Source organism: Gordionus sp. m RMFG-2023, chromosome 2 (genome assembly GCF_954871325.1).
Source record: "Gordionus sp. m RMFG-2023 chromosome 2, tfGorSpeb1-WG-v2, whole genome shotgun sequence".
NCBI classification, from domain to species: domain Eukaryota; kingdom Metazoa; phylum Nematomorpha; class Gordioida; order Chordodea; family Parachordodidae; genus Gordionus; species Gordionus sp. m RMFG-2023.
This window is the reverse complement of record NC_088776.1, coordinates 43,014,778-43,027,745: the sequence shown is the minus strand read 5'-3', so window position 1 is coordinate 43,027,745 and position 12,968 is coordinate 43,014,778. Positions and strand designations below refer to the sequence as shown.

At 28.6% G+C, this 12,968-nt stretch overlaps 1 protein-coding gene across 1 annotated transcript; it reads right to left on the bottom strand.

Annotated features, from left to right (window-relative positions):
* Positions 1–9,140: 9,140 nt before the first annotated feature.
* LOC135924356 (uncharacterized) lies at positions 9,141–10,776 on the bottom strand. The gene is made up of 3 exons (XM_065459413.1): positions 10,299–10,776; positions 9,820–10,138; positions 9,141–9,246 (listed from the first exon to the last, which is right to left on the bottom strand). Exons 1-3 carry the CDS (start codon positions 10,774–10,776, stop codon positions 9,141–9,143), a joined length of 903 nt encoding a protein of 300 aa, XP_065315485.1.
* Between the last annotated feature and the right edge of the window lie 2,192 nt (positions 10,777–12,968).

Below are 12,968 nucleotides of genomic sequence, written 5' to 3'. Positions count from 1 at the left end.
TCCATGAATACGTTTATTATTCCTTAAGTTCACCCCTATTGTTCTAGAGTTGAAGTTTGTCTCTTAAGGTCTGGCGAATGTTATAATTTTAGGTTTAATTGTTGCCCTTTAGCATTTATAATGAATGGGTTCTGTCTGTTAGATGCAACTTATAAATTACAATTACAAAGCATGTATTGTGAAGGAGCATGCAGTAAAATTTGTTTGTAGTCCTATAGTTATCCCCAGTGCTTCTGGGGATAAACAAGGTTCAAGTTTTCATGGTAGGGCTTTCAGCCATTCATATACGTGTTTGTTTTTTACGAATTCGAGGCTGTTCATATTCAAAGATGACTCTCTTGAAAGTATATATTTAAATGAAGGGGCTATTTTGCGAAGAATAATTAAAATATATTTTAATTTATTTATGCAAATCCACAATTATTAATTTCCGAATAAATGAAAGTTATAAAAATTTTATCTGGTCCATCCAATTTTATTAAATGAGCAATGTTCATACTGAAAATAAAACTGAAGAAATTTTTTTTTGAAGATATAGAATTAGAAGTTGTAGATGCATGTTCCACCGAATTAAAATATTATATCTATATATAAGGTATTTTTAACAGCAGATCCTCAAGTACCTCCACATTCTATACGGGTTGACAACTCATATTAGACTGAAGGTGATTCAAAATACCTTCTAACATCAATAATGAAGTAAAAGGCAGTGTTTAGCGCGCTACCTTTTTCAGTAGCGGTAGCTATAGCGCGCTACTTTTTAAAAAAAATAGCGATAGCGGTAGCTCGCTACTAATTTAGAAAGTTCAATTTTACATAATAAATACATCTAAAAATTATTAAAATATATTTTTTATAAAATCTAAAATTATAATCCTTTTATTTAATTTAATTTTGAAATTTATATTTATATTTAAAAATATACATTATTGTTATATATTAGATATAAACAGTTGTTAAATAGCAATCTGTATTTAATTTATATTTCGCGCATTCATTAAATTATATATTTTTGAAATTCCGTTATTGTATGTCCTTGCTTTTATCTTATTTTATTTTACATTTTATATTAAGCATTATAAATCTTGTTATGTGTGAGATTGTTGAAGATATTGAAATTTCTTTGGAAAATGAGCAAAATATAGATGATCCTTTCCCAAAATTCAAGAAATACTTTAACCTTGAAGAAAAAATTATAACTGGATATCGGTTTCGGTGCAAGATGTGCCGCAAAATTATCTCTTCAAATCATACGAGCAGCTTTAGTTTGAAAAAACATTTAAAGGTAATATATTAAACAAATTTAATATCAATGTGTAGGCTAATCTTTAATTTTTAAAAATTAAAATCAAAAACCAATTATTTTTTTTATATATTCATAAATTTTATCTAAATTATTTAAAACATTTTAAAAATAGTTATTTCAATCATTTTTATGTACTTATCTCCTACATAATTTTTATTCTAAGTATTTTATAATTTTAGACTGTGCACACTTCAAATTATTAAGAGATTGAAAAATATCTCAAAAGTTTTGGGGTAATGGAAGAAGATAAACCCACTTCCAAATCAAATTTAATACAAACAAAATTAACCAATTTGGATTCATCAACACCTGGTGTATCCCAAAAATTGGCTGACAAAGTCATTATAAACTTTATAATAGATACAGTTCAACTATTATCCTTGGTGGATAATGATTCTTTTATAAAGATGACAAACAATTTTTCTCCACGGACCAAGATATTTTGCCGGCAGACATTGATGGCAAGAATTTTGGAGAGCTTTAAGGAAATGAAAGAATCTTTGATATTAAATCTATCAGATGTCTCCTACGTCTGTACAATGGCAGATTGCTGGACTCACAATAAAAGGTAAAAATGTTTATTTTCTGATTTATAATATGTCATATTTTTAGAGCTCTGCACATTGAATTGATCCTAAAAATCTTAAACGAAAATCTGAAAGCTCTAAAGAGAATAATTGGCTGTCAGACTTATGACATTCTAGCCAATATTATTGCAGAAATCCATAGGCCTTACAAAATTCAAAACAAGGTTTGTAAGATGATTACGGATAATGGGTCTAATTTCCTAAAGGCCTTCAAGTTTTAAATTTATTATAATTTTTTTATAATATGATATAAATAATATGGAATATTTGGGGAGGATAATAATAATAACAATACTAGTAATATTCCTGAAAAAAATATTGAAGATGGAGAACAAGAAGAGGATGATGAAATGGAGTTTGAGATAATTGATGTTCATGACATCCTTGGTTTTAAATTATTTTATATTTAATTTTTCACCAATATAAAATAAAATTTAAAATTTATAATATTTAGGATCTTCAATAAAGTCTTCTACGTTACCTAGCCATCATCGTTCTTCCTGCCACAACCTACCTAAATTTAGTTGCGACAGTGGATGCTGAAGAAGCATTATTAAATGAGGATTTTAAAGGAGTATCAAGATCTACATTTTCTAAATGCCAAGCTCTTTGGAATAAACAAAATAAGTCATCAAAGACGTCTGATATTTTCAAAAAAAAAAATTAGGACGTTATTTATTGACACCAAACACTACTAGATGGAATAGTGTTTACAATGCTATGAAACTTTTAGCATTGTTTCTAGATGAGAAAAAAATGGAAATGAATTATATATTGGATCAAATGGGAATACAGTATTTTAATGTGGAGTAGCATACCTTTATTAAAGAATATACTGAAGTATTTTTAATTAACCTCTAAATGCTTTTTTTAAATCTAAAAATACTAATTTAAATATTTTTGATGATTTTTTTCATATAAAAAGTTTGTTTATTAAATTTAATACTGCGTTGCCCTCAAGTGCTAGTGCTGAACGATTATTTAGTATGGCAAAGCTTATACTTTCTAATCGTCGCTCTAGACTTGGGGATGACAGTACCGAAATGTTATTATTATTAAAGTGCAATAATAAATAAATTATATATATATGTAACAAATTATAGTCATGTTTTTATATCAATATTTTATTTGTGGAAATAAAGTTACGTAAAAAAAATATTTTAAAAAAAAATCAAAGTAGCGTAAAAAGTAGCTAATAGCGCGCTACTCATTTGAAAACGATAGCGGTAGCAATAGCGCGCTACTTTTTTTATAAAATAGCGGTAGCGATAGCGCGCTACTTTTAAAAGTAGCGTTTAACAACACTGGTAAAAGGTGGATAAATACGATATCATTATAAAATAATTTTTAAAAATGGTTAATAAAATGTCTTTAAATGAAAAAATTGTTATTGGTATTATAAGACTATTCATAAAAAGTATTTGTATTTAAGTATTTTCTTTAAAATAAATTGTATGGAATTTACTTAAAAATATTTTATTTTAAAAGTATTTGTATTAATATTCGAATCAATGAATGATGTATATATTTACTACTAAATTGGCGATTTTTATTAGATGCATTTAGAAATGTCTATAGCATCAACAACGGTAGATCATTTTATGGTTTGCAATTCGATTAAATGGCATTAATATACACTTATTAGTATAGATAGTATACATTAATTACATTTGATAGAAAACAGGATTTTTTTTTTGAAAATTTAGCTTGTTAGATATTTCGCAATTATATTTCTTTTTTCATTAACTATTTTATTTAAGAAATGTCCAAAATTGAAGAAAAATGAATTTACATCTAAAACTCAAATAAAAATAATAAATAAGCTTGCTTCAATTGAAGAAAACATCTCTACAAAACATATTTTTAGAAAATTTTAAAATGTAGCATTTGTTAAAACTCTAAAATTTGTAAGTTATGGAAAAAGAAAGTCTTAGATAAAAGCCTTAGGGCATGTCTTGGTTCAATGAAAAATGTTTTAAAATAAATGCCAGATCTTTAAAAAATATTTTATGACATAGTCTAGACCCGTCATTATTATTTCATAGTTCTAAATTTTATTATTTATTTGCCTTATTAAAAAGACATAAATTCGTATAAAACAAAAGGTTTCATTTTTCTTGAAATAAATATGTCATTTTGATGTGCACCCATAAGGATATGTTTTATATAGACCATCAAATTTCCAACTTCAAGCGGGGACCTTTATACTACCCCCCCCCCCTCCCCATAGCTAATGCTAATTTTACCCTCCCCTCTCCCTATCAAAATAAAGTTAGCAAAAAAAGTCAAAAATCGACAAAAAGGAAATCCAAATCAAACGTACCTCTCTCCAATTTTGTTCAGATAATGATAGCTAAATTATAAGTACCTGCTTCCCACTAATTTCATGATAATTTTGCCTTATACCCTCCTCCCACTCGTTTGAATATTTTGTAAAAAGTTATTTAGATAAATACTAATGTCTTTGTTTAAATGGTGTTAATTATTTAAAAATTGCGTGCTTATTTTAAAAAAAAATAGATGCTAAGCAGGGTTGCCAGATTTTTCCAATAAAAAGGGGGAGAATTTAACCATAATTCTAAAAATTATTTTATTCACTTTTATATAAAAAAATATGCATACAATATTGTAAAAATAAATACATCAAATAAATCATTCATATTTTTTAGAATATTTTATATTATTAATTAAATTGCTAATTAATTTTTGTTTTAAAATCAAGAATATCCTTCAATTTCTCCAAGTTCGATGATTTTTAGAAGTTTACTTGAAATTGAAACTATTGTTTCTTTATTAGAAAAGCGCAGAATTATTGGGAATGCTTTGGAATTTCCATTATTTGAGGTACCCTCCTCTAAAATATGTCTCTTAATCGCAGAGCCTATGATATTCGCAATAATCGATTTTTCAAAATTTGTGCTAATTTTCAAAAAGGGGGTGCATTAACACCCAAAGCACCTAGCTAGTGACGCCCCTGCAAATACTTGCAACCTGACCAAAAGTTGTGGATAATATTTTCCATACCACTCTCTTAAATTTTTTCTCTGACAACATCACTGATTAAATTTAAAATTGCATATCAATATTTCCCCAACCGAAATTAATTTCCCAGCCTATCTTAAAAATTAAAAAAATAATAATTTCCATCTGGAGATCTATATGTCCAAGTTTTTTTTTTCTCTTTAGCTTTCACCTTTTCTGGTGATAAGCTCCTTCAACATCTCTCTCCACTTTATGTTATTAATACAATCTCTTTTATCTAATTTATACTTCTTTATATTGGCTCTAACTTTATTGCCCCATTGAAGTTTTGGCCTTCCTCTTTTACGTTTGCCCATCACTTCCAAACTCTTAACTTTATTTCCTATGTAGTTCATAGACCTTCTCATTGTGTGCCCATACCACCTAAGTCTGTTTACCATTAACTTAGTCTTAATGGGCACTACCTTTAAACTACTTAGTATTCTTGTACTACGCACTTTATCCTTTCTTGTTAACCCAGCAATCATCCTCAGCATTCTCATCTCCATGGTTTGTAGACTTCTCTCGTCTGATTCTTTGGTTGGCCATGTTTCCGAACTATATAGAATAGTTGGTTGTATTATGGAACTGTAAATTTTTCCCTTTAATTTGTGTGGGATTCTTTTATCAAATAGCACTCCAGATAAAGATCTCCACTTTAGCCACCCTTGATTAATCTTACTCTTTATCTCTTTTTCTATTGTGCCGTTTGTTTGTATAGTGGAGCCCAAATATTTGCAGCTTTCAATTGCCGATATCTGCCATTCATTTATATCAATACTCTCTGTTTCGTCTCCTCCTATCACCAATACTCCGTCTTTTCTCTATTTACTTTTAATCCGTGCGTTTCTAGGATATTTATCCAACTCATTAGTCTTTCTTTCATTTCATCCTTAGATTCGGCAAGTATCACAATATCATCTGCAAATATCATATTCCACGGGTCTGTTTGAGGTATAGACTGTGCTAATACATCTATTACTGTAATGAAGAGAAGTGGGCTGAGAGCCGACCCTTGATGAACTCCTTCGGCTATTGTGAAGCCTGCTGAAGTACCTGTTGTGCTACGGACCATTGTTGTATGGCCCATATACATATCCTGTATTATTCTTATATATTTTTCGGGAACATTTTTGTGACGTAGCGCCCACCAGATAAGTTTTCTTGGGATTCTATCAAAGGCCTTTTCTAGATCGAGAAAGACCATGTGTAGCTTTTTGTTCTTTTCCCTGTATTTTTCACTCATTTGCTTAATTGCGTGGATAGCATCGGTTGTTGATCTTCCAGGCATAAAGCCAAACTGAATCTCTCCTATTTCGATTATATCTCTTAATCTTTTTTCTATTATTTTTTCGTATAGTTTTAGACAGTGTGACATTAGTATTATGCCCCTGTAATTTTGACAATTATGTGGATCCCCTTTATTTTTGAAGATAGGAACTAGATAGCTCTGTCTCCATTTTTGGGGAACCTCTTCATTTCCAAGTATCTTATTGCATAGATTTGTGAGGAGATGTATTCCATCATCTCCTAGTGTTTTAAGGCTTTCTATTGGAATATCGTCTGGACCCCTAGCTTTGTTGTTTTATGCTTGAGGCATGTGACTATTTCTTGTTGTTATAGGTTGTACAAGGTTTTGACAAGGGGAGTGTTCGGCAGTATGTGCGGATTAAAGTTGAGAAGCTCCTGAAAATATTCTCTCCATCTATTCATTATTTCTTTTTCCTTTATTATCAATTTCCCATCTTTATTTTTGATTACTTTCGGAGCTCCGTTTATATCTCTAGAGTTCTTTTCTCGCTGTTTGGCTAATCTGTATATTTTATTTTGCCCTTCTTTGGTATGTAGATCTTCGTACATGTCATCGTATGCCATAGATTTGGTTCTAGCCACCACCTTTGTAGCTAATCTCTTGGATTTTTTGTATCTTGTCTTGTCATCTGCGTTTTTGGATTTGTACCATATTTTATAAAGGGCTTTTTTCTCCTTTATAGTGGTTTGTACCTCTTCATTCCACCGCCATAGTTCTTTGTATGATTTGTTGCCTCCTCTTGTCAAGCCTAGTGTCGATTTGGCAGTGTCTATTAATCTAGATGAAAGGTCTGTCCACATTTTTTCACTGACTTTTGAGGAATCTATTGTTTCAATGTTTGCATTGATTGCAAAGGCATCTGTCATTGTTTTTAATTTGCCCCATTTGATGCATGGTTCCAGTTTTATCTTGTTTTGAGTGGATTTATTTGAGATGTGTAAATCCATGACTGTAGCTAGTGTTGTGCGGCGATATCTTCTCCTGGGATAACTTTGCAGTCTATTACATCTTTTAATCTTCTGCGAGAGATTAGTATGTAATCTATCTGTGTTTTCCTTGTACCACTTTCGTATGTTATTAAATGACTATCCTTTTTCCTATAGTAGGTGTTGGTTAAGGCAAGGTCGAAGGCTTGAGCAAATTTCATTATATGCTCTCCTTCATCATTCCTTTCCCCATATCCAAAACCACCATGATGCCTTTTGTAGCTATCTCTTGCTTTCCATTTAAGTCACCACCAATTATGACTAGGTCCGAGGATAGCTCTAAAATCATCTTTCTCTTCTTCCTTGCAACCCGTTTGAGGAGCATATAATGAAAGGATGTGTAGTATTGATTGACCAATGCAGAGTTTTATCTTCATTAGTCTATCAGAGATCCTGTTGACTTCTACAAATGAGGAGGTTAGATCTTGACTGAGGATGATGCCGACACAGTTCCTATTGCTAACAAGTTCATTATAGTACAATTTCTACCCATCTCCAATCATTAAAGTCTTCTGACCTTTTTTCGTCTCTTATGCACGCTATATTAACTTTTCTCTTGTTCAACATTGATGCCAATTCTCTCGTCTTACCTTTAAGGTCCCAATATTCAAACTTGCTAATCTTGTTTTCTTTGCTTTGACCTTTACTTTCACAGGATGGAGGTCTACACCCTGCGCGTCGCTTGGAGGGAACGCCCTATCTTTCATATTCATATTTCCATTTGTTTTCTTCATTTTGTTTATTGGACAGGTATCCTTAGCACCCGGCTGTCCAGGCCTGTCGGTGACCGGGGTGTCATCTCTAAGCTCCGAAATTTATCATACCATATGTCTTTACACATCAGTCATCGAAGAAAAACTTAAAAGTTTTTATGGTTCTTACCAGGATTGAACCTGCGTCCTTGTTCATACTCGTGTTTCCAAGCGTACATCTTACCCATTAGGCCACCCCGGCGATATCTATATGTCCAAGTATTAAAAAAATAGGAGTATAATCACTCCCAATGCTGGAAGGGAAGCAGGGTTTCGAACCGTTTAGTATAACGGTTCGGTTCGTTCCGGTTTTTAGTTTAAAATTTTATAAAGGTTTTGTTCCATTTCGGTTTTTTAAAAAAAAATCATAACGGTTCGGTTCGGTTTATAATTTATAACGGTTCTTTTAGGTTTGTTCCAGTTTTTATAAATTTAATTTAAAAAAAAATTAATCATTAACCATGTATATATAAAGATTTTAGAGAAAAATCTTTTTAGTTTATAATTTCTTATTTAATTTATCCATGATAATCTAATAGATATTTTTATTAAATTTAGGAAATATAAATTAGACAAATTAGTTTTTTTTTATTTCATAAATTAATAAGATAAAAACTAGTGAAGGTCAACGGTCCGGTCTTAGACCGGGATCGGACCGAACCGATTGTTGGACCGATTTTTTTCTTGAGGACCGTGGTCCGGGCCGGTCTTTTTATTTTTAACGGTCCAGACCGCGGTCCGGGCCGGTCTTTTATTATTGTTTAAGTTTGCTTTACTTTATAATTTTTTAAGCAATAAATTAATCAAAATAAGCAATAATATTATTAAAATATTTTAGTTATTATATAGTTCTATTTTTTTTAAAGAAACTGTCTGTATAATTTATTGTAAAAATTACTTAACCTTATTCTTAATAAAATAATTAGGTACCTTAAGCAGACATCTGATAAAACATAAAATATATACTTCTAATGATGAAAATATCTCAAAAAACACAATCTACTCTTAATTTTAATATGCCCTCTACAAGCACAAAATCATTTTTTTCAATATCATTGATAAATTTTATTGTTTATATAATACTCTTATATTTAATAAAATGATAAAACAAATCGAATTAGGTTAAAAAAATATGTTTTTTAAACAAATAAAAAGACCAATCCAGGACGGGTCTTTTTATTTAGGACCACGGCCTGGATCGATCTTTTTCTTAAGGACCGTGGTCCGGTCCGGTCCGAGGGTATCGGTCCAGTCCGGACCAAAGACCGGACCGTGACCTTCACTAATAAAAACAAACATGCGTAAATACAATAATGAATAAAATAATATGTATACTATACTATTTAGGTTTAAAAAGAATATTTTCTAATATTTCAGGATTTAATTTAGTTTTCTGCGCAGAGAGTATAAACTTAAGGCTTGAAAATGCTCTTTCTACGGAGACCTGCGTAGCTGAAACTGCTAGCACAGTTATAGCTAACTTATAAAGTTCTGGCATACTATTCTTTACATTTTCCCAATAATTCAAAAGATTAGTATCTTTTTCTAATCTCTCTATATTATCAAATGACCGAATTATATATACTATTTCTATACATTTATTATAATTTTCGATGCCCTGAGAATTATTCTTATTAAGACTTTCATGCGACTTTAATAAATCTTCAAAATCATCATCTAAATTATCATTCGAATACGAACACGTAGGCATAGTATTTAGAATTTCAATATTCTGATTATTTAGATTTTGTATCAAGTTCCAAGTTTTACAAAGATGTTTTCTGGCGATCTCTCTTTCTTCAAAAGTTAAAAATACATTGTATCTAGGGTCGAGATAAATAGCAGAGCAAGAAACTTCATTTTGAAATTTATTTCTCGTGCTTTCATCGTAGAAACTAAAAGTCTGGCAAATGGAGTGTCTACTTTACTCGTTTGCATGAGACATTTGATCCACGCAGCATAAAAATCGCCCATTGTCAATTGTTCACTTTGTAAATATTTTGTCAAAACATAAGCTTGATATAAAGCTTTTAATATGTCACTAATTATTTTCCATTCATTCTCTGATAAACATTTTTCGCGATCGCTTTGGAGCGATATTTCTTGGCAAAAGCTTTTTAACTCTAGTAATCTCTCCAACATTAAATAGATAGAGTTCCATCTTGTGCAACAATCTATTAGTGGTTTTTTCAAATTTAATTTTGACAGAATAGCCATTGTTGTCTGATTTCTTATTTTTTTGCAGATGTTGCTTTATTTATAATGACAATTTCATTTGAATTTTTAATCAATCATTAATTGCTAATTGAAATGTATGTGAATCACATCTAATACCTATTAATATGGATCTGGCATTTGATGCAAGATTAATATTTTCAATATTAAAAGGTTCTTTATTTACATCATGAATTATATCATTATTATTTAAATCATCATTATCTATATCATTATTATTTAAATCATCATTAATTAAATAATCGTTAAGGTCATCATCTTCTTCATCGTGTAGTATTAATAGCTTAATTAACTTAATCATATTTGCTGCATTATCGGTGGTTATTGTGTAAATCTGCTCAATTTTTATTTCATATTCTTTTAGAACATCTAGAATAATTTTTTTAAGATATTCTGATGTGTGTCGTTCTTTAATCACTTTCATGCATAGAGTCCTTAATTTTATTTTTCCGTTATTTATAAATTGAATATTGATTCCCAATATGGACCTATCATATCTAGTTGCTATATCTAATTTTAACGAAATAAGTTTTTGATATACTTCCTTTTTTATATTTTCCGAAAAATCTAACGCCATTTTTTAAATATTATTGCGTATATTTTCCGAATTGATAGTTAAATTTCCACCCAATCCTATAATTATTGGATCTATAATATTTCGAAATGCTTTGTCGTCAATTGATTTTATTGGCCTACCGTGTAGTGTTGCTAAACGGCTCGTTTTGAGCCGATTTTTAAAAACGGCTAACTCACTACTTCATCCAGAAAAATATTACGTATGTCTGAAGATTCCGCTCATAGAAAGAACAAAGGTCTAGACATATATTATCAAAATCTTGAGGCTTAAGCAATATTTTTCTGGCTAAAAGATTGAGTTAGCCGTTTTTAAAAATCGGCTAAAAACGAGCCGTTTAACAACATTACTACCGTGAACTGTTATTAGCTCGGTGCAGGAGCGGATTAAAGTTTCTTTATTTATATTGATTTGTATTGTAGTAGTGTTGGACTTAAAAGCATCTTGGATTGTATTATACTGGTTTGCAGTTTTCGTTATTTGAATTTTTTTAATAGTCAAATTTTCTTTCTTTTTTCTTAATAATTTGAATTCCCTATTGTGGAATCTTTCTATATGTCGTTCAAGATTTGCAGCATGGTCCCCAGTTAAGACCTTACCACAATCTTCTATTTTACAAATAGATTGATTTTTTCTGATATCTAATTTAAAATAGGAACGCACAGGATTTGACTTTTCACGAACCATTTAATGGATAACTAAAAAGCTATATGATGATAGATGAAAATCTTTTATTATATAAATAGAATAAATAAAAAAGCTTAATAGAAACAATTTTACCTTCATTTTTATTTTTTTAAATAACTTGGATTATAGAATTTAAATGACAAAATAAAATGGTCAGCAATAAATATTTTAATGATATAATAATTTTTTATTTATAAAAATCATATTTTTTTAAATTCAGAATTCTAATATTTATTATTAAAATAATATGTTAGTCAGCATTTACCATTATCATATATGCAAAATAAAAAAAAACATTTGTAATGAATATTTTTCTAAATCTGTATTTTTAAATAATAAAAATCTTACTATAAATCTTCAGTTTAAATAAGTTAACTAACATTGCATTAAATTATTTTATACTTTTATTTATTTGTGTTTTATATTAAATAGACTTACATTCTGATGTTAAACTAAATATAACTAGTATAGTTTAATTCAAATTACCCACTCTGATATATTCTATATAAACTTTTTTTGAATATATCAATTAAGAAATTATTGTAAAACAATATTATATAAAAATTGGTCAGTACTTTATTTCTATTAGATGTTAATATAATATGAAAGAATAGGTAATTTAAGTTAAACTATAGTATTTATATTTAGTTTAACATCAAAATGTAATTCCTATTTTTAATTCACTGTAAGTTTATTTAAATATAAAACACATTAATAAATAAATAAAAGTGTAAAAATAATTTAATGCAATGTTAATTAACTTATTTAAACAGAAGATTTATAGTAAGATTTTTATTATTTAAAAATACAGATTTAGAAAAATATTCATTACAAATACCATTCTTTAATCATATTTTTTTATTTCGCATATAAGATAATGGTAAATGCTAACTAACATATAATAATAAATAATTTATAATATTAGAATTCTGAATTTAAAAAAACAATTATTATAAATAAAAAATTATTATATCATTAAAGTATTGCTGACTATTTTATTTATTGTCATTTAAATTCTATGATCCAAGTTTTTATAATGAGATAAAAAATAAACCATAAAATATAAAAATGAATGTAAAAGGTACTTGATTTCTATTAGATGTTATTTATTAATAATAGATTTATATAATTTTTTCCTAATTATTAGCAGGTATTATTCTAAAAGCTTATTAATATCTTATATATAAATTTGTTAATTTAGCCAAGAATAATTATGTCTGATTTTAAGATATCTTATCTAATTAACAGATAAATTGTCTAATCTCTTATAAATTAAGTATTTAAAGAAAAAACAACAAACCTGGTATTATTTGATATATAATGTTGATAATATAAAAATATTTAATTTGATATATAATGTTGATAATATAGAAATATTTAATTTGAAAAGAAATCACCAATTTAAAAAATGCCCAAGGAAAATTAAAATTTTAAATTTAGGTTAATAATTTAAAATTAATTATTTTTAAAACCGTTTTGAACCGGTTCAAAATATTTATAACGGTTCG